The following is a 22400-nucleotide window of genomic DNA, read 5'->3' on the forward strand; positions in this document are numbered from 1 at the left end:
AATTTTTCCAGCTTTCCTGAGGCTGAGTGAATTGTTTAAATACATGTGCGCTTATCAAAACCCATGTTACAGTACATTTTAACAGTAGTTTGTTAAGAAATCATGAAAGTGCATAACAGCCTAAAAGCAGGCAAAAAGTACTTCAGAAGAACAGTCTTTCCTTAAAGTGGCAGAAGAATATAAGCCTCCCCCAATGTAGTGTTGATCTTGTGTGAGGACATCAGTGATCTTCCTAGAGATTCCACAGTGTGGTGGTGGGCTTTGGGGTTATCTGTGAGTTACAACAATCATTTCAATTAACAAAAGACCATTAGTAGTATTGGTGCAGTTCCAAAACTAAAGCAAATGTCCTGACCGCTTATTAAACCAAGTTACCAAGTGAGGCTTTCAAATCAATACTTGTGTTGGAGTCTAGCGATGACATTCATTCAGGGAACACCAAACAGAGATGGGAAGCAGTTTGAATATGCCACAAACCTAAGCTGCAGCATCCAAAACAATAAGTTAAAGCAAATCAAACATATTTATCTTTACAACCATTAACAGCAGGCCAGACAGAGAAGAAAGAAAAAGGGAAGTATACCACACCTACAGCTTTGCTTTACTCTAACTTGCAAAGGCAACAGCATGTCAGGAAAATCAAATCTGATACCATCTAATAGATGCTAAAATAAAAACAGCTGTTCCACAAGATTCAAATATAGACAGCAGAAAAATTAGTAATGAATTATGTATCCGTCACAGTGGGTAGCTTCTTTGTTCTCTTTGGATATACAGATTTGTCTGGAATGGTTTCCAATATAAAGAAGAATTTATTATTTAATTAACAAAACTTACACTGATAGTATCACATTTCATTTCAGAATTCCAACACAGTGCTCTCTCCCCCAACAAACTTGTGGATAAAATGGCAGGCTTTTACTAATCCCTTTCAAGATGTCATGGGTTAAATGTTATGGGATAACTTTTATCTTGTAGATTGATCTATTTTTCTTTTTTTGGATAAGATTGCAAAGTTATCACTTCCTTCTCCTCCTCCTTCCCTCTTTCAGTTCATGTACAACCTGCTCCTCAGCTGGCTGTCCAAATTCCACTTAGAGGGTCGTGCTTTCCTACTTTTCTGCTTGTAAGACGTGGCAAATCACGGAAGGAAAAAATCCACCACCAACTCCACCACTCACAACTGAAGCCAATACAAGTTTCAAAAAGGCAGAACTGATGGGGTTTGTGTATACCTAGACAAACAAGTGTGAATAAAGGCTTTGTACCCAAATGGTTCAAGTTTATTCCAGAACTCATATTTAAGGTAAAGCAGAATAGTTCCATTTTCTACATGAAAGGCTCTTGGATATGCTGCTGTTAGTCTTACCAATTGTTTTCAGGAAGTTCCTCAAAATTACCTTAAATGTTTCTGTCCTTCCCCAAAATATTCACTGAACTAAACCATGCTAATATAAATATGTAACTGCATAATCTTACTTTTGAAACCAGTAAAATTCTAGTGATACATACAGCCAAGATATAGAGCAAGCTGGCACCAACACAGTTGTTGCGTAGTTTTACTTTCAGGATTTGTGGGGTTTTTTTCCTACTCTTACATGATGTGGGTACATGGAAGTAAGAGGGGAACAACAGAAAATAGCTGTAGTTTATCTAAATGTAATTGTATTGCACATTAGGAACTGCTGCCTGTAACTGAACTTCTCTGATATCCATGAAGTAACATGCTGTTAGATGTTCTTCACATAGGAACAGATTATGAGCTTGGAAAATGTTTCTGTGCCAGACACCATCATAAAAACTGTTTACATTAAATACACACACATACAAATTAAAGACCCAGAAATCAGTATTCCTTTTGAGTAGACAAATGCCACCAATAATCATGACCTGAAAAGTCACTGTTAAAACTTCATTTGGGAGATAGGGGGAAAAGATTAATCTGATTATATATTCACAGCAATTTCTGGTAATTGCAGTCTAGTGTGAGATACTGCTGTTGTACCCCTAATCACACTTTTTTTCTGTTGATGGACAAACTCATGCCTTAAGTGCTGATGTAAACTAACGTTACTCCACCAACTTTTAACCTAATTAGTCTGCATTCACTGTAGTCAAAGAGCAAAACGTGTAGCCTAAGGTTTCATAATGTTGCTATTTATGTTTCCACTGCAAGGAAGAATAACAAATGCTTTTTCATGGATTCAACACAGGTGAGATTTGAGAAAAATATTAAAACAAGAATACACACAAATCACACATGGCCAAAACAAAATAAAAAAAGTCTTTAGTGGAAAACAATTTTATCTCTTCCTGCTTATGGACCTTAAAAATACACAAAGTGATCATTTCAAAATTGAAAATTCAGTCATGATAAGGCTTGATTAAACAGCCATTTCCCAAGTCTTATTGCAATAAACTGTGAAATATTTTTATGCAACTTCATATCTTCAGCTGTACAGATAAAACAATACTTGAAATCAACTAGCAGTTCAATCCCTGTGTTTTTAATATATAAACTCAACACAGTATTGAATGACACATTTAACATATTTACACACTTGACCAACAGCAGTACTAGCATTTATTGCCTTAAAACTGCATGTTCACTGCATGGAGGTTTCTTATTTTGCACAAACAGAACAAATAATATAGTTGTTTGGGTTTATCCCCCACCTCCCCCCCTAATTAAAAACTCCAGAATGGTTTTATGAGAGATTGAAATGTGTGGCAAATGCTGCTAGAGAGGTTTTTATCAATTTCAAGTATCAAGCTGTACCAGATTGGAAAATTACATGGGTAGTAGTATCTTCCTCTTGAGGCTGGAAGGGTCTTCCAATTCTGCTCAAGAACAGCTTAAAAGGACAGGAAAAGCAGGGTAGGGAACAGGAAGAAATGAAAAAGCAGAATCAATTTTAACTCACTGAAGAGAAGGGAAAGGCAGAGGTAACTTCTCAGTTTCTAGGGCCCCAAGAAATCTCATACTGAAAAGAGTTTTATAAGATAGCTGAGAGTTTGAGGCTCTAGAGCAAAACACACTTCATTATTTGCTTCATGATCAGTGCTAGAAAACATTAATCTAATTCACTGAAAACAGAGCACAATCTACTCAAATGCAAATTTATGGGGGGCAGGGGAGCAGGGCTGGCTCTTTAAATTTTAATTGTTATCATTAGGCTTTGGTTATACTTAGTGACTGGAAGAGACATGGGAGAAATGAGTGGTGTTTGTTCCTTGCAGAAAAATGTAAAAAACCCAAAAGTAAACCAAAGAAAAAACCTTACCACCACAAGCAGCACTTGTCACGAGCAGAGGCACCAAAGCCTGAATAACCACTAACTGCCCTCTCCTTCTGCAGATCAGAACTGAGGCACACTGGTGGGGAATCTCACCTTATTTACGAAGAAGCCGCCATTTCGATCGGCTGTAATTGAAATAATGATAACTGACAGCAAGCGTTACTGTACTGCAGTGGATCAATCCTGGGAAGACTGCACCACTGCTGCCTCTACTGGGCTTTACAAATGACGAAAATCTTCTTTCCATTACAGTAAATCTTACACCTCACAAAACTAAAAGTATATAATATTTACATAGCATCTCACATCCTCAATGCATTTTATAGGCATAAGCTAATCCTCACAACATCCCTGTGAGGTAGGTAGGTGTTAATGCAATTTTAACAACAACACAGTTGTAGTGACTTGCCAATGGCCACAGAGGATCCTGTGGAAAAACATTACAAAATTAGAGGAGCCTGGCTCCTACTCCTGTGCTTATATTCATCAAGCTACTTCCATTAAAAAAAAAAAACAAAACCACTCCTTCTTATGTAATTACTTAACCAAACCTGAAATTACTTGAAGTGTTTTACAAGCAAAATGCTGCAAATTTGTATTTTTAATAGTTTTACAGATCACAAATTAGAATTTGCTTTCCCTTTTAAAGAACTAGATTTTAAATGGACAACTGACTGCTCTGAGCAAGCTTATTTTCTAGAACTACATGGCTTAGATATAAAGGGATTTGCCCCGGTAAACACTGGGGCTTTAGTGAGTTCTACTCACTATGAAACCGATGACTCCAATTTAAACCCCTCTCTTTCAACTAGTAGGATTTGGACATGCTGAGAAAACAAGTTTCTCATTCCTGAGAAAAAAGGTGAGCCCTTTACCATTAAATAGTGAAACACAAATCTCTGGGCAAATAGTAGCAGATTCTGGTGGTAATTCAGTGAAGCTAATTAAGGCATAAATGCACGTGAAAGTGGAAGTTTCGTGTATCCAGTCCACTTCTCCCTGTCCCTATGTATCTGTGCTTTCAACAAGGTTTTGAATTTTGTGATTGAACCCAATGGGCATGCTTGTCAGTGTTGAAAACTATAGATTGAACAAAATTATTATGCCAGCATTAGAACTAACTATTACAACGGGGAAGGAGCTGGCAAAATGGAAAAGAAGTTAGTCTTAGAATGAAAACACCGGTCCAATAATCTGTTTCAGCAAGAAAAGTCAAGACAAGTGTATTTGTTACAATCATTTCATGCAGCATTTATCACTTGGTTTGAATTGCCTTTTTTCTTTCTTTAAAAAACAGGTGCATTTTTAGAACCATTATTCACTTTCCACCATGAATGGAAAATGGATGCAATGATGCTATAAAACTTTCAGAACACTTATACCGAATCAGCTCTCAGTGTTCACTACAAACAGTCTTGAGTCTTTCCTGTGGACCTCAGTGTGCTTTCAAATCCCAATTTACAGCAACTGGATGTGTAGAAGATCGCAGATTATTTTTTTCTATTTTTTTGTAGGAATACTGAAGTCAAATAGCTCAGGTAGAAGTAGTCACCAAGCCAGCAGGAGTATGAATGAACAGGACTTATTTCCAGAAGCCTTTGCAACCATTTCATGGATGTCACTAAGCAGAGACATCTTAGCGTTGCTCTAAAAGAAAATAAAATGTCATGGAAAGATCCCTGTTGAATATATGAGAACAAGAGGAAAATTAAAAAACAGGAAAGTGTAACATCAAGCAGGAAATGACAAAAAACCCCAAAGCCTCACTAGGACATTTTCTTTTAACATATAATATTATTTTTAAATTAAGGGCAATGGAAATTTTTAAGCCACCCTTAAAACTAGTCTTTAAAAGTGGGTGTTCATACTTTAGCTAAAGTCCTCATACTCAAAAATGCTGTGTGTGTCTGCTTGTTACAACAAGAAGGGGACCAACAAGAAAAATAATTTGTGCTCCTGTTCATCACAATCTGCAAGAGGATTTCAAAACTTTAAAGTTAATAAATATTTTTAAATAGTGAGCCAGCTTTAGGATTAACAAAACAATAGTAACAGAACTAGTTATAAAAGAAAGGATGACTGAGTGTATCAGTTACTCAGTCAGACCCCAAACATGGAATATTTGCTATGATCTCTTTGAAGACTTCGGTCTGGACACCTGACATCGAGCACATCACAACAAACCAGCAGCTCCTACTGCTGCTGATGTTCCCAGGCTTCAATGTACTTCATCTGAAAAAAATGAGGTTTCAGAGCTTCGTCCCCATCCAATGTACAAACTCAGAAAAACTCCAGAAGCAGTTTCAAAACCAGTAAACCCCAATTTAAAAATAAAAACTCAGCCATCACAACAGTTTGAAACAGAATGATCTGCCAGGATCATTGTATTTTGTGCAAATGCACAGTCAAGAAACCCTTTAAAGAAAAGCACTAGAGTTTCAGGAAAAAATTGAGAGCAATACCCCTGTTCTAAAATATTATGCAGGTTATCTTAAAAATAAAACACTATCTGGGAAGGTACACTATTATCTAAGAAGTTTTATGGTCACTTTTTAATGTGTAACTATGCCCTTGCCCAGTTTTCACATCAATTAAAAGAGAAAAGTATAATAAAGAGATGGCATTTTTGGCCTTGTGGATCCATGCTTGAGACACTTACAGATTTAACTTTAAAAAAACTCAAAAACAAAACAAAACAAAACTTTAGATCACTTACAGCACAGTATTAGAGATTTGTGTCTGTTGTGAGATTCTGGCTATTGTGACTAATTTTGAGATGAACAGCTGAAGAATGGCACAGAATTGCAAACATGAAGCTATAAATAGCCATATAAAGGTGTATACCAGACTTTTTATATAAATTGTAAAAACACATTGGAAATACTTAACAGCATGATCTAGCAGAGGTCTTAAACAGAAGGGCCCACTTCTGCCTCTGTGCATTTCCACAAAAATAATTTTACTAGACATGCAGCATTTGTGTTTGCTTCAGTTTCCTCTGGCTCATGACAGAGGACAAAGCAGGCCTTGCTTTCATATTCATGTGCTGCTCTCCCTTGTTGGTTCTATATACTCAGGACACTATCTTCTGCTATGATAAAAGCTAAAGTGCTGATATAAAAAACCAAACAAGAGCAGAGCAGCTGGGAGAGCTCTGCAGAAGTGGGACTGGATTCAGCAAAACCAAAAATTTCCTACAGCACAGACTTCCCAATTACCCTTCCCCACTGGAATCACACAGACATGCTTGAGTAAAAGGGTTTGATGCCCCTGTGCTAGCATAATTGTTTTAGCTAATGCCCCAACTTTACAAAGTTTGCCAGTAATTCACACCTTTTGGGTTGTTATTGCTTAAGCAAACAGTTCGGTAAGAAATACATTGCAGTTGCATGCAACCCAGGTGAGAATCAAAACAGATACTGAAAGTAAAACTACACATGAACCTTGCATTAGACACTCATTCCAAAACAACACATCAACATGAAGGGCTGCAACAGGTACACAGCAGCTCAGTGCCAACATCCTAAATCAACTCTCAAGAGTCAAACCTTGCCTTATATTTTTTACCTAAAGTATATGAGCTTCTTTTTTTTTTTTTCTTTTAAATTAAGGCAATGAAATGGCTACAGTTCCTAAAGTTCATTTTAGGGGAACAAAAATATACACCTTTTTTTTTTTTTTTCTCTGAACTTTAGGCAGCAGTACGTAATGTAAAAACCTGCATTGCATTAAACCTGCAACGTCAGGTTGATGTAGAAAAACAGAACTAAATTAAAACACCATTTGGTTTTTCTTCCCCACTGGAACACAAACTCAAACTTTAAGAGAGGAAAAATAAAGCTTAAAATCAGCTAAACTGTTTAGAGCTTTCTATGTATCTGCATCACACTCTAACATGATTTTGGGTAGAAAAGAAATCCGTATGCTTACATGACCACTCATATTTTAAACCAGTGCAGGGGGAAAGGCACTGCATTTATTTCATTGTGCCCGTATCTGTTTGCGCATAAATGGGAAAAAATTCAGTTCAGATTTTCCGTTCATTCTCTTCTACACCCAAGTATGACAGATTGCAGCTAACACATAATAGCAGAAGCTGATTCAAAGTTGACCTCTCCTACTCCATGATGTTATGTTCAAACTTCCAGGCTCTCTAGAATCTGAGATGGCTGCAAAGAACCCAGAGACAGGTACAAGATTTAGTCAGCATTCAGCATTTCTCAGTGCATTTTGCAGAAAGGGTCTAAATTAGGCATAGAGTTTTGTTGTTTATTTTACACAGAGAAGTCCACCAACGTTTGCCATAAATTCTTCTAAACTCTTTAAGAAGGCCATCTTCTGCTTACGGTCCAGTGTAGGAGGAGTGCTGCTTGCAGTAAGCTTGTTGAAGGCATCTGCTAACCGCTGGTAAATTACTGGATCTTGCTGAGTTGATAGCAACGTTTCAACTAACTCTGAATATTCAGCCTGTTAAACAAACATAAAAATAAAAATAGAGATATACAGTATATACAATTTCTCTCATCAGGACAAGATCCAGAATAAAGGCTGTGACAGAAAGCCACGAGTACCTCTTCACTTGTCCTCAAAGCCTTACACTTACCTCTAAACCAGATAAAATCCTTCATGCAGGCTGGGTATTTTAGTAAGGCTAAAGAAGTCTTCAAAGCAAGGTACAATGCTTTGCAGTGCAGAGTAAGATGACAATTTTAAGGCAAAGGGCCTTCTGGCACTTCCTTAGCATAGGCTTATTCCTGCCCACTGGACTGTTTTTCCTTGAGGCCTGTCCCATGTTCCATACCAATCATCTCCTCCCACCACAGGTTCTCCATTTTCTAGAGTTCCTTCCCTGGGACAGAGAGCTTAGATTCCTTTCTAAGAGTTTCCTACTTAGTCTCACGGTTATTTAGACAGAAACATGTCAAACATGACCAGAAGGACCCTGCCAAGGGGCACACAGCTGAAGCAAGCCCAAAGGAGCACAGGAGAAGGACAGAGGAGTCAGAATGGCAGTTCCCTGCATTTTGCCTATGAGGGGTTGGGTGAGGGTAGACACAGCAAGAATTTGCCACCCGTGGGTGGCATCACAGGGTCCTTTTCTCTTACATGTTCATGAGTCTTTCTTTGAGGGATAAAGGCTGCTAACAAAAGAGAGGATCCATAGGACAAAGGGGCTTAGCATGGTCTTTGCCAAAGGCTTGCCAACCTGGCAGGAAGGGCTTTAAAGGGCATGCTGAGGGATGGTGGTTAACAACTTGTAGATAAGCAGAGACAGAGACCAAGAGTATTAAGAACACAAAGAAATGTGATGGGTTTAAAAGTGCTCCTCAGAAAGGATGAAATAGGCTGAAAGGAGGCCATCCTGAAATGCCTGTGTAGAAGTATGTTCAGCTTTGGAAACAGCATGAGCTAGAGCTCCACGTGCAGGTTCAGAGCTGCAACATAACTGCAGGCACTGATACGTGGTAGGACAGGTGGCACGATTGGAGTGTTCCAAGAGACAGGTGGAAGCTTGTTAGAGATTTTCAGGGCAGAAGATGACAGAAGATTGACACTTCTGTGAAAAGGCAGCTCAAATTAAAGATGGTTTTCTACAGCCTGGGCAGCAATCTAGTTGAGTGCTTACAGGTCATGATCAGAGGAAAAGCAGTAGAAATTACATCACCTTTTGGGGTGAGATCTCATTACAAATCCCCAGAACAGGGCTTTTAGTCATCTTAAAGCAACTTGAGGAAGTTTCCAGATCAGACTTACAAGAGATTATCTCCCTGACATTTGCGCACACACCAGATGGGCTACCCAGGGGTGTGACTTTGCATCTGCTATTCACAGCTAGTAAGAGCTGGTCAGGGATGTGGTAAATAATGCCAGCCTTTCAGTCATCATTAAATAGTGGAGTTAAGGATTCCCAGGAAAGCAAGGAAAGAGGGCAGCCTGGGAATCAGAGAACCTGGACATCATGACAGCAGCTGTCACCTTCAAGACTGGTGGGTGGGATCCTGTGGGACTGAGCTCTGAAGACAATAAGAGCTCCAGACAGCTGATGGGTCTTTAAGGATGACCTCTTCCAAGCACAAGAATGGTCTGTCCAGATACAGAGGAAAACAATAAGGACACTGATTCACCTAAGCAGGGACTTAATGACTGAACTCCAGCACAAGGGCAACACATGCAGGAAATAGAAGCAGGAACAGCTAGAAAGGAGGAAAGCAGAATCATAATCTGTACAAGAACAATGACAGAAAAATGAAGTTCAGTTAAAGCTGAATTTAGCAAAGGCCATCAAAGACAACAAAAGCAGCTTTCACCAGTACTTTAAGAGTAAAAGAAGGGAAAATATGGGTTCTATTGCTGAATGGAATAGATGATATAATGATAGTAGACAAGAAGTAAGGCTAAAATAATCAATGCTTTATTTTGCCTTGGTCTTCACTGACAAGTTTTTCCAGACTTTTGTGACTGGAGACAGGGTTCAAGGAGGAGACAAAGTATGCAGAGTAAAGAGGATCAGCCCAGGGATCTCTTGAGAAATGCTGATGCATGCAAGCTCGTAAGACCTGACAAAATCTATCCAAGTGTTCAGAAAGCTGGCTCATGTTGTTCATTACTGGCTGTTGTCTATCATCTTTGAATGACTAAGAAAAGCATGAAGCAAGTTCTCCTGAAACTTAGTTCTGGGCATGTGAAAGCCAAAGGACCCAAGGGAATGGCCTGAAGTTGTGCCAGAGGAAGTTTACACTGATTATTAGGAAAAGGTTCTTCACCCAGAGGGTGTTTGGGCACTGGAACAGGCTCCCAGGGAAGCTGTCACAGCACCAGCCTGACAGAGTTCAAGAAGTGTTTGGAGAGTGTGGTCAGGCACATGGTGTGACTCTTGGGGATGGTGTGGTGCAGGGCCAGGAGTTGGACTCGATGATCCTCATGGGTCCCCTTCCAACTCAGCATATTCTGTGATTCTGTGGCTTACATCTACGGCTAAGATGAGTGCAGTGGATGCCTAGAGTAAGCAGGTCTTTAGCACCTGTGTACTGCACCCTTGCAACCAAGCTTGGATTTTATTGTCTAAATGGGTGAACTGCTACATGTGTAAAAACACACCTGTAACATCAGCCTACAAAGGATTGAAGCTAATGGCTCATGTTCCAGCTGGAAGCTGGTTCCAAATGGCACTGAGAGCTTTCATCTGGACCTTGTCCTGTTAAATATTTTAGTCAGTGACGTGGAAGAGGAGGGGAAATACACTGTTCTCAAGTCTGGGGATGAAACCAAACTGGGGAGTGCAGCCATTGCATTCAAAGGCAGGACTGAAGTGTAGAGACACTCACTCAAGCCGGAGTAATGAGCTGACTGGAGAGTCAGCAAAGACAAATGCAAAGACATGAAACTGAAACTGGCAGACCTCCTGAGGATGCCCTTTTCCAACCCAAATGATTCCATGATTTGTCAGGTGCACAAGAAATAACCACTCTCCCTTAACAAATGACTTTTTTTCAGGATGTGTCTGAATGCCATACCTGATGCAAACACACTAATGTGTAGAATGCTTCACCTGCTGCAGTTGTCATTTCTGTATTGTGCTTCTGAAGTACCAGCATATCAAAAACCATCTGAAATCATAAAACAGAAGTAGTTGTGTAAGTGCAAACTTAACTTTCTACTTTATCAACATTTGCTGCTGAAGTTCATCTTCACTTCTGATGATAACAATGAACATGTATTACAAACATCCAAGGTTTCTGTCTGTTTTGTTGCCCTCCTTTTTTTTTTTTTAATTTTTTTTTTTATTATTTTATTTTTGAATTAAGGTACCAGAAATTTAGAAGCCAAATTCTTTTAGGACTCAAGTCTTGGCTTAACAGCCTAAATTCACACATCTCAAAGCCCTGGATCCTGTTGTTGATTTCTATCAACTGTTCTTCAGAGAAACATGACATCACTTGTATTTTTCTCCAAAACCTGCAGATAGGCCAGAGAAATAATGAAAAAAGCCTTTGCTCTTCCAGAATAAAACACAGAACTTTTCCTCAAGTTTTGGAGACTCCTATAGCTCACAGAAAGTCAAACAGGGAACAGAACAGTAAAGACTAATATTAGAATTTTAAGTGGAAATCCAGAAATAAGGAATGAAACCATGTTAAATTAGAGGATACATAAAGACAAAATTATGCAAGTTTCTCTTTCTCTCATCTTGTCTGATGGAAGCATTTAATGAGCAATCCTCAGAAATCCCAATGTCAGTTTGGTAAGAAAAAGATGTCTTAAGTAAAACTGAAGCCTATACAAAACCAGAAGATAAGCATAGAGATTCCACAATTCCTTTGTTGCCAGTTAGTGGAAACCTGGTGGCTACCAGGTCACTCCAAAATTCTTTAAACTGGATGGTCCTAGAAGTTAAGTACTGAATGTCATATTGAATTAAGAAAATGTGTAATTCATTAGATACATTGAATAAATGAGAGCATTTCCTTTCTAGTCCCCAGCTATGTTCTTTTTCATGCCTTTTCTTTCAGTACTCAGCCTCCAGTTCACAGAATTCTGGAAGCTTTCTGTTCACAGCTTCACCAGTAACTTGCTAAAGCTGTCAATCTCAAGTGCAGAGCATGGATATAAAAATTGCATTCTGAGAGGCTCAGGTCTTTCTTTTGTTTACAGACCATAATGGATCGGTTCCTTCTACACCTCGATCCTCTTTTGTACTCTAGTCTGATATCTTCAGTTCTTCACGCTCTCTTTCTTCGTAAGTTGCCACTGTTGGGGTTGTTTGTTTGTTTGTTTGTTTTTTGGTTTTTTTGTGGTTTTTTGTTTGTTTGTTTTTAGAAGGCAACAGGCTGTTTCTTACTGTATGTATTACCCTGATTAATCTGGATATGACCACTGTTTGGCCTCTGGATGCTACCTTTATGCAAAAAAACCAAAGTAACAAGAAACAGATGCCTTACCTTAAGAAAGTGCCTCGTTGCTAGAAAAAGGGTTGAATCTGTTTCTTGTGCTTTTGCACACTGTTCTGCTAATGGTGTTACAGCCTCCAGACAGAGCTGGCAAACCTCTGAGCTCATTCTGATAATGGTTGTTAAAGAATTGAAGTCAGATTTCAATTAAATTGTGGTCAAACTACCCAGCTGTGACACTAGAAAATATCTGAAATGCTTGTATGTCTCTTCTCACTACAAAGTTGCTAATTAAAAAAACCAAATTAAAAAACCGCTAGAAAAAAAAGGGGGGGGGAAAGGATTCCAACTTCATTATCTTCTTTTATTAGCTACATGCCCTAAGGTAACATAACCCTCTCTGACATAACGTTTTCAGAAAGAGTCCCTTATGGTCAAGCTCATCTGTTTCTGACACGTGCCACAGATTAGTGAAAATGGTACTCCCATTATGAGAGGGAGAGCCCATTGGCACCCTGACAGGAAATGCTCTGGAGCCAGCCCAGTAGAACAGCAGCAATGTTTTGTGTTACCAGCTGAGAGACTAATTCAGGAATGGCTATGGGATACCAGCTGAAGGCTTATGAAGTTACACACTCTGAAATGAAGTAATGGAGGAGGCAGGAATGGCTGCCAGAAAAAACTTACATGCTAAGCTACTTAAAGGCTGCACCCAAGCACCACAAGTCAGAAGCACTTCAGCTGATGCTGGAATCTCAATGGACACTGCAGTGAAACTCTCAATCCCCAGAGAGCAGAGTAAGAGTCAATTACTGATATATAATTATACATGCATTTGATAGATAGATATTGATAAATAGATATTGATTGAAAAAAAAGTATTTTTAACAGGTCCTTATAAAAGCAACTTAGATTTTTTAAAAAAACCATTTCCAAGCTCTATAAAGGATACGATGACATCCCTAACTCCAGTGAGTACATTAAGCTCTTAAAGAGGTCCTCTGGAAGTTGTGGAATTTTCTCAGGGAATATCTCACATATGAAAGTGATTAATTTGTAATATTGATTACACAGGGATGGAAACTGTCAAAAGAAAAACATGGTATTTTGAGATTCAATCACACAACTACTTTGGCATATTTTTCAACCGTACAAAGAGATAGGACTGATGATTTGCAACGAAGAAAAGACTTTTAGTAGGAAACTTGAGTCATTAGAACGGCTACAACTTTATATAAGTACAACCACCGTGGTACAACAAAAGAAGACTACTAAAGCTAAACAGTAGATGGTGGCAGTCTGGTATCTGCTGGATACAAATACAGGAGTTTTATTTCAGACAGACAAATCTAGTCCCGGGGGGTGAAAGCCTGGCGAGCATTTGGAGCACAATGAGGTGCTCCCATGGTACATCCCTCGCCTTGGTTTGAGCTGTAATGGACACAGCCCTCGCGCTCAGCACGCGCGACCGGCGACGAGGCACGTGGAGAGGGGACAGCTGAGACACCCTCTGGAAGTGCTCCCCTGCTTCCAACTAACACATGAACACAGTGCAACGGTGAAATGCTGCCGTCCCATTGGTTTGGATTTTACCGTTCTACCGACAAACTGCCGACGCCTTCGATCGACAGCCATCTGTATTATGGAAATAAATTGGTACTTTTAACTCATATCACTATTTATGCTTCTCGTCACATTTCTGGCACTATCAGAAAAAGGACTCTGGGAGCCACATTTCAGATTTGGCTGTTGATCTGCACAGACTTGCTTTTAGAAGAAAAGTTTTGTTTACGACCCTCAGATATACATTTTCTCAGCTTGCAGTATTTCTTTTCAAAACGAATTTAGAACTATGGAACAGTTATTTACATTTATGAGATCTAGAAAATTCAGCTTATGGAGGCGGAATACATATAGGAACGAATTCAAGGAATTCATTACTATAAAGCTTTCATATTCTAGCAGCTCCTTGTAAAAATATACTTACCTTCAGCAGATCTTGTGACATTAGAGGCAGAACTAGATTAACCCCATATAAGACAACATCTGCTGCTGATACAGATCTATTTGTAACTTGCCCAGGCTCATGTCCTCTAAATACCTCATCTGCAGAAAGAAAAAAATATTTTGTATAAAAGGAAGATTAAACATCTTGAAGGAACAGTCCCATTTCTTTATAATACAGACATTTTTAAAAATAGGACGAGTTCCCTCTCTCCAAACAAAACCATGAGGCACTGTATTAAAATAGAAACTTAGTGAGTGGAGGCTGTCACATCACTCTATATTTATATTCATTAGGATTAAGCATTTCATAATCACTTGTACCAGATGGCATGCTAAACCAGAACGCTTCAGATACTGAGGGCTCCCTTCCATTACAGAACAGTGCATTTGTTTCTAGTGATAGCTGCTTCATGCCTGCACACATAGTGAGTAAAATATTACTGCATTTTTATACTTTTAAAATATATATTATATATTTACATATGCTTTAATATCTTTTATGAACAGAAAGAGAAAAAATGGGAGAGCTAACAGAGAGAGTTCCTCAGTTTGGATGTTGCCAAGTTTTCTCCAGTTACAGGTCAAGGCCTACATTTCCCATCAACTGGCAGTGACCTTACTTCTATAAATCCTGCATTGAGTCAGCAGCAGTACTTAGAAAATTCACAACAGATTTGATCTCTGGGCATTGCACCTAAGTTTTATTCACATTACTTTGTTTCATGGTAAGTGTTTTCCACGCAACTAACATCCAGATCTTAAAGCAAATACTTTACAAAGCCCTGGGTTGTCCATCCAATGGACAAAGTCTAAATCTGGTTCTGTACTCATGTTGTGCATGCATGATAAAAAAATAAAATTATGTACTGCATTTCAGAGTACAAGGTTCTCTCTTGCAAGATGTACCTCAGAAAAGCAATGAATATCAAAACATGTTTGGTATAAAACTGAATCTGCCCGGGTTATTATCTGTGCAAAGTGCTTAGAACATGGTGAGATAAGAACCATGCAAATGTGTTTTGGCTTATTCCAAAGCAATGCACCACAGCTATCTGCCAGAACATACTCAGGACAACTGCATTTTTAAGTGGCAAATACATGTAAGAAAGTAACAGGCTGGGATACAAGAAGGAACCCTTAACTACACCCACAAACCATAAAGCATGTTCTGTGAAAGAGGACTACAGAAGACCCTCACATGATGGAATTTTAATGACTCAACAGTTCACAAAAGTTGAATCCTATACTAAGAAGACAACCCATCTGCTCTCTTGCACTGCTTTACTACTCCAACTTCTCTATGTGCTTTTGTTATAAAACTGCTGGTACAACATATTCAGACATGCAACATTCAGATTTCAAGCTGTTTCATAAATCCATAACTTATTTTATGACAGCAATATTAATTTCAGATGTTAGAATATTGTGAAAAGTCCTTCTTTGCTACTTTAAATAGTAATTTCCATAGTCTGACCTAGACAAGCCTAAACTTCAGCTTTTACTTTACATGGACTGAACACAAGTCCCAAAATGGTTCTTACAGTTTAGAAAGCCACACGTCAGTTCATCAATGACCAATTCCTTAATACCTGTATCACTGAAATCTATGAACTCTTTTGATAGAAGATTAGTGAGAAGCTCCATAATAAGTAGGAGATCCTGGTACTGGTCTTCTTCTGCTGTAACATCTATCCGTTGTCGACCTAGATTATTCTTGGAATACACCTGGAGCAGAGTTAGGCAGGCCTCATACAAGTTCATGGCTTTGGCCTATAAAACAATGTTACATAATAAGAAAACTTCCATATGCTAAAAGTGAAACTTTGTCTTCAGATGGAATTACTTGGTAGACAATACTTGAAGATTTTTATTTCGGTGTATGATCACTTTTGTACCAACTGTACACAGAATCGTCACGGAAACAGCCACCCTAGACAATAAGAACACTTACAGCCATATACTGATGTGATACTGGTTGAAAGAGCAAAACAGTAATTTTCTTGATTCCTCAGTCTTAACAAAAATCCAGACGAGAGTGGTTTGAGACAGACTGACATATCTCACTAATCTCACAAACTAGATTACCAACAAAACCCCTTGGAGACACACTTTACTAATAGAAGTTTGGAACCACCATACACTGTTTGGGCATACTCAGTTTGGAATATGCAGGAACTTTTCCAGATGCGAAAACAAAATGAGTCAACAGTGCAAAGATGCAAGTGCCCTGCACAAACTCAAAATTTGAACTGTTAATTTGTTGGGATCTATTAATGCCGTGTCTAGGACTAAGGTGGTGTCTCTATGGCATGTATTTGTCACATAGAACAGTGCTGCAATTCTCCTAGACTAGACTTCAGACAAGTTTGATATTGTTATAAAAGAAGTACCCAACACAGTCTGTCTTCTTCTGTCAATCATGCATAAGAGTTAGACTAGTGATGAACTGTGGTTAAATTTACTGGTAAAAAACCCCCCACAAGTCTAAATGTCCCGCTTTTAATCTTTGCAAGCATATGTTTTAAGAAGAAGGAATTCCTCAACATGTGTCCACATAGCCTTTCTTTCTCCCTGTAAAAGTCACTACATTTTATTTTGTTTAAGGAATAGCACTATATACAGATTTACACACATGCACGTGCACACACACACACTCTGACCCCTCCTTCCCTTTCTGGTTATTTACCTCTCCAAGATAGCAAATTTGTTTATGTGCAACTTCAACAAAGACTTCGATTATGAGATTAACAGTCTCTGGTGTGTTTTTATATACTTCCATTAATCCAATGCAATTATTAAGGAAGTCCATTAGGAAATTGAAGAGAATCGCTACGTTATCAATCTGGGTAGCCTCAGCAATGCCACAGAGTGCTTCTAATGTAGCAGTGATTTCCTGTTTCACTTCCTCTTCCTGACAGATCTGCTGAAAGTTTTCTTGGTTTATCACATTCAAGAATCGCTGCTGAAGTGGCTGAAGAACCTTGAAATTTTTCAAAAAAGTCATATTAAGATAAGCATACCATTATATGAGATGTTTGCTAAAAGCAAACTCATTGCTTTTAGCATGCTTTTAGCATACAAGAATCAATCACTTTCAGTTTCCAATGGCTCAGTTATGTCATTATCTGTCACATTAATGCAAGCAGAAGTGGTAGTGAGTAGTGCTTCTCATTGTCCATCATGGCCTGCAGGCAGGTGTCAAAATGAGCACCTCCATAAATATTTTAGGTAATTTTGTAGTGTTTAAACAAACGACAATGACTTTCTCTGGCTCAAAGCATTTGATTCCCTTCAGATTCAGCATTAGGGAAAAAATTGTTACAGCTTACAAATGAAACCATTAAGATTAATGCTCAAAGTTATCTTTGCCACATTATGATCCTCAATAGTGAAATCACTTTTATCATCATCTATATTCAGAAACAATTGAGAAACTTCCACAAAAATAGGTGGGTTTTTTTTCCAATTAATTCCACTGCATTACACTCTTACCTTAAATCACTAATTTTCTAGCTCTGCCAATAAAAACACACTTTTCTGAGAAGGTCAATGCTTCATCAAGTCACATTGTGCTTCCTGATACCATTTCAGCTACCTTCTAGCATCAACCTTCTTGGTATTACATATCTGAGCTTTAATGGAGCCAGGGCACAAAAGAGTCTGGTCAAGACTCTTTATGATGTTCCACATTAGCTTTTTGCTTACTGTCATTATCATTAAGTGATAACAGAATAATTCGTAATACCATAAAATTAAAAGGAAAGGAAGAAATGTCCCAATGCAAGGGAAATTTTTAATGTTCTCTAATAGTCTCTTTCAAACATACTGCTCTACTGTCTGCTTCACAAATCCTCCAATTAATTATTAGTGGTTTCTCTTGGGTTGAGATATTTTAGGTACAATTTAGATACAAGAGATACAAGTAATGACCATCAAAGCAAGAATAATTTTAAAAATCATCAGTATTAAATATCAAAACATGTTACACAAATTGATTTTGTTTCACTATGAAGTTCCCTAAACTAATTTATTGTACTGTTTGCTTATATGGAGGTAACAGAAGTATCAAAATAGCTTACCTCTGTCCAGTATTGTTGCTTTGTTTCTGTATCCATATGAGCAAAACCTCCTAGAACTAAAGCCTTCATTAGCGTCCTCTGCACAGAACTAGACAGATAGTGAAGAGGAGGGCTTCGCCTTGCAAACTGTTTGGCTAAATTCCACCAGTTTTCACACTGAATAACTAAGTTTGCCCTAAAAGAGGGGAAGAAATTTTATTAAAGACTTCACAAATTGTATGAACAGAGCACATCAGGTTTCCAGCAGTTGCCAGAAGTTTTTTTGTTGCTATTTTTTTTTTTTTAATTCCTTTATTCTAAGGCTAAATTGCCTTTTGATTTTCATCTTACTAATGCCTCAGCTCTCAGATTTTTAAAGTATATACTCTGAAAATAGATCAATTCATACAGGAGAAAAGCAGGAAAAGTGCTTTAGTTTTACACACATACACACACACAAGAGTTAATGGACATACTGCATGGATTAAAAGCTTAGTCTCATTACATCATAATAAAATAAGCAATTTATTCCAAAACGAGCTCCCGTGGGGTTTAATTTTTTTAAAAGAAAAATCCTCATAGCATTTAAATCCTCAAGCATTTAAAATCCTCATACTTCAGAAGAGCTTTTCAGTAGACTGTGAATGCATGATTGAATGTATAATTGCATGTCAATTGGCAAAAATAAAGCATTCAAGAACTTCCTGCTTCACAGTTTGCAATATCAAAGAAAACTTATTGAAATTTGATTGAATCCACAAAATCCTGTATTTTAAAAAAAAAAAATTTAGGCTTACAAAACATATTTCATACTGGCTTAGCCAGTATGAAACTCCTAATCAACAAAAATTAACAGCAGCACAAAAATCCTTGCAATAAGAGTGGAGACCAGGAGTTTTCCTTTCTCACTGTTTTAAGAGTGAGACACAAAAGTAGGGAAGGAGAGTGCACTTCTAAACAGTAATAAAAATTACATGATGCTTTGTAAAATACAGGTCTCACTCCTCATCTTGTCAGACAAGTTTGTGGTGTTTTTTGCAGTTACGGTGCGTTACTAAAGTAATTTGACTTACAGAGACATGAATATGAAGCGCCCTATATCTGGATTACTGTGGCCAAAAAACTTTAAAGGAAGCAAAAGAAACTTTTTGACTTCCAGAGGTATAGCAACTTACCGCTCTCTCCTTTCCACTAATGTTACTAGCAGTTGTACAGTATCATTTGCAAGGTCCTGCTCTGAACTCCACACTGCCAGGTTACTGATCACTTTTTCTAAAAGGTAACCCACAATCCACTGGGAACCCTCTGTATCAGCACCAAATGCTGTACTAAATGGCAGACTTATCTATAAGAAAAGCATTAAAATGAGTGAGTTTTACAGAAGCCAGAACCCAAAAGTGTATGGCAATCATTGTCAGCAAATTCTTTTCAGGCTGTCACTTCTTTCCTACTTAAATTACACAAATGTTACATAGACAAAGGCAAAGAATATCTGCAATAGAAAAATCTTTGCCAAATTTATCTTGCAATTTTAAGCACAACATCTAAAACAAAGAAAAGTTTCAACCTCGTTATGAAAAAGGTTTGAGTATGTCTAGATTTTAAGGCCAATGAAAGTTCAAAAAGAAAGTTCTTAAAAGAAAGAGCCCCAAATCACCTCCCGAAGTGTTTCCATGAATTTAAGACATAATTCCTCCAAATTCGTGGTAAAAAATATTAGAAACAAACTTAGTTCTTCATCTATATAGAAACTTGTAAAAATTAATTTTCACCTCAATATTTCTGGATCTGCTTTCTGCAGATGGTTCCTTCAATCTACACATTTTTTAGGAAACATGTCACACTCTGGTCCTGGCACATTAAAATATGCTTCCTTGAAATTGCCTGTTCTCCTACCTTTAAAGAAAGTTTTTCAAGAGTGAAACCAAAAACTTTGTAGTAATTGTGCAGGGGCTTCCTGTCAGCACACCACTAACACTTCTGCCTTTAAGAACTCATGATATATACATGACCGAGCATAAGGTTTAAATAGAGGTTTCAATCACTTTCAGGTGTCAACACAAACTAAATGTGTGCATTTCCTGGACAATCTGTTTTGTTTCTTCACATTGTTTTTCACATGGATCTCCTTCTAACATGATCTCAAATTCTTGCCCAACTGGTACCTTTATGAATTCTTAGCTGTGCTATGTGTATGAGCTGGATAATATGACTCCAAATATTTACAAGTCCGTGTGATACATATTATTGTTAAGGAGAGGCCTCCTGAAGCGTTAGTATTCTTAGTTGCTTCAATAGTGGAAATAAAGGGGAGGAGGAGGAGACTTCTCAAAAATTAGAGCCAACAGGACCTCCTCAGGATGGGTGGCCTCTGTGAGCTAGCTGGATTACAGTTAGTTCGATAAGCAAAATCAGGATCAAGGTCTAATCACGATTAGTGCTGTCCAAGCACGGTAAGAAGTTGCCCTTTGCAAAGAACACACTGTTGAAATTATGATATATGCAATGAGAATGAGGAGAGAAAGTAGCATGACGTTAGCTAATGTATACTACCTTGTGATGGTGTTAAATATCTAACTCAGAATCATGATCAAGAGCACTGTATTAGAGATGAAATGTAAAATCTGATGGACAGTCACAATTTATAACATCACTGCAGTCAGTGAGTTTCACTCACTATGCAGCCCAGGAGCACTATATTATTCTGATATGGCAATGGCTACCAAAAAAAAAAAATCATATTTACAGCAAAATGTGCAAGAATCCCCATAAAACTTATTTCTAATTAGCAAATGGAAGAAAACTTTCAAACAAATTCCAAAATAAATCACCACCCATGTAACATTAAAAGTACTTTAGCATTGCACTTTTAAACAGCTACACTGACATCTACATTCACAGGATAGTATTACTGCTAATACTCATAAATAAATTCAGAAAAATTACATCCTTACCTGATCATACAACTTTTCATCTACTAGGAGGTAAGTCTTTGCCCAGCGCTTGAGGAACCATACAATATCTTTGCCCATCTGGGGGCTCAGGAGGTGTGTGAGATTTGCCCTTATTGCTCTAGATTCTACTTCTGACACTCTTAAAATAGCAGATAACAACCTGCAGATTTAAAATACAATGAGGATGCTGAGAGCAGTTTTTGGAGAAGCAATGCAACTACCAAAGCCACTTTCATTTTTCACAAAATATGACAGAAGGATCAGGATAATACAAAGCATTTCAACTTTAACCAAGTAAAAAGCACCTGAATTTATTGTTTTCGAAATGCAAGGTGAGAGAAAATAGAGCAAATATCCTCCAAAATGTAAGAATTATGCTTTAAAAGATAAGATTTAACAGTAACTTTGACATCAAAGTTACTGCAACAAAGAATCCCCACAAGCATCATGACAAATTGACTGCTTGGGAGTGCCTGAAAAGCTGTTTTGAAAAACTGGTCTTTCCTTCCTTGCACCATAAAGTTTAGTGACCAAATACATTCTAATGGTGCAGCATTTGCAGCGTAACACATACCAAAAAACAAATACAGGAATGACCATCTATTTTTCTCTTGTTCATTACTGCTGAGAAATAGTCAAAAATAGCAAATCACGAGGTGATTGCATTAATACAATTAGCCCATATAACTGCATTAAATACTAGCTTTTGCAGTACATCAACTGAATTTTGTAAGAATGTGATTGTACACAAGAAATTTAGGAGCTGACAGTGGCCTATTTCCTGAAGAGAATTCAGAGTTCTTGCCAAAGGGCCTCAGATCTCTCCTTATTTTGATCTGGTTTATTCCCTCCACTGAGACACTGCATCATGAAATCCTGTTCGGTGGCCACTTCTTGAAGTGGCCAGTAGTGTAAGTGAGCAGTATTCAACCTTCTAAACACTAGGCACATACACCATTGCTAATCGAGGTCCATTTTTTCTACCTTCTTCCCAGAAGAAAACATTCGAAGAACACAACAACTAATCAGCTAATCACGTCAACTAAGAGTGGAATGCAATCTTCTGAAGTGTGAGGATTCAAACTGAGAGTCCTTTGTGAGCACCAGCCCTCTTGCAAAAAGAGAAGGGAAATCTCTCCTGCTTCTTTTATAGGCTGAGAGTGATGTGTGGACATAACTGACAACAATTCCTCA

General features: G+C 38.0%; 1 protein-coding gene across 2 annotated transcripts in view; it reads right to left on the bottom strand.

Annotated features, from left to right (window-relative positions):
* Window positions 1-7093: 7093 nt before the first annotated feature.
* The window catches only part of XPO4 (exportin 4), a 74097-nt gene continuing 58790 nt past the window's right edge, over window positions 7094-22400 (bottom strand). The window contains exons 14-24 of one of the 2 annotated variants that reach the window (XM_040054927.1): window positions 21207-21366; window positions 19428-19597; window positions 18274-18448; window positions 16881-17174; window positions 15784-15964; window positions 14175-14293; window positions 13781-13822; window positions 13140-13270; window positions 12239-12356; window positions 10814-10906; window positions 7094-7766 (exon numbers count right to left, since the gene is read on the bottom strand). In XM_040054927.1, coding sequence (XP_039910861.1) covers window positions 7569-7766; window positions 10814-10906; window positions 12239-12356; window positions 13140-13270; window positions 13781-13822; window positions 14175-14293; window positions 15784-15964; window positions 16881-17174; window positions 18274-18448; window positions 19428-19597; window positions 21207-21366 — 1681 coding nt within the window. In that variant the 3' untranslated portion in view covers window positions 7094-7568. The remainder of the gene's footprint in view (window positions 7767-10813; window positions 10907-12238; window positions 12357-13139; window positions 13271-13780; window positions 13823-14174; window positions 14294-15783; window positions 15965-16880; window positions 17175-18273; window positions 18449-19427; window positions 19598-21206; window positions 21367-22400) is intronic. The other variant, XM_040054928.2, reaches the window with a different exon arrangement.

Source organism: Hirundo rustica, chromosome 2 (assembly GCF_015227805.2).
Source record: "Hirundo rustica isolate bHirRus1 chromosome 2, bHirRus1.pri.v3, whole genome shotgun sequence".
NCBI lineage: Eukaryota > Metazoa > Chordata > Aves > Passeriformes > Hirundinidae > Hirundo > Hirundo rustica.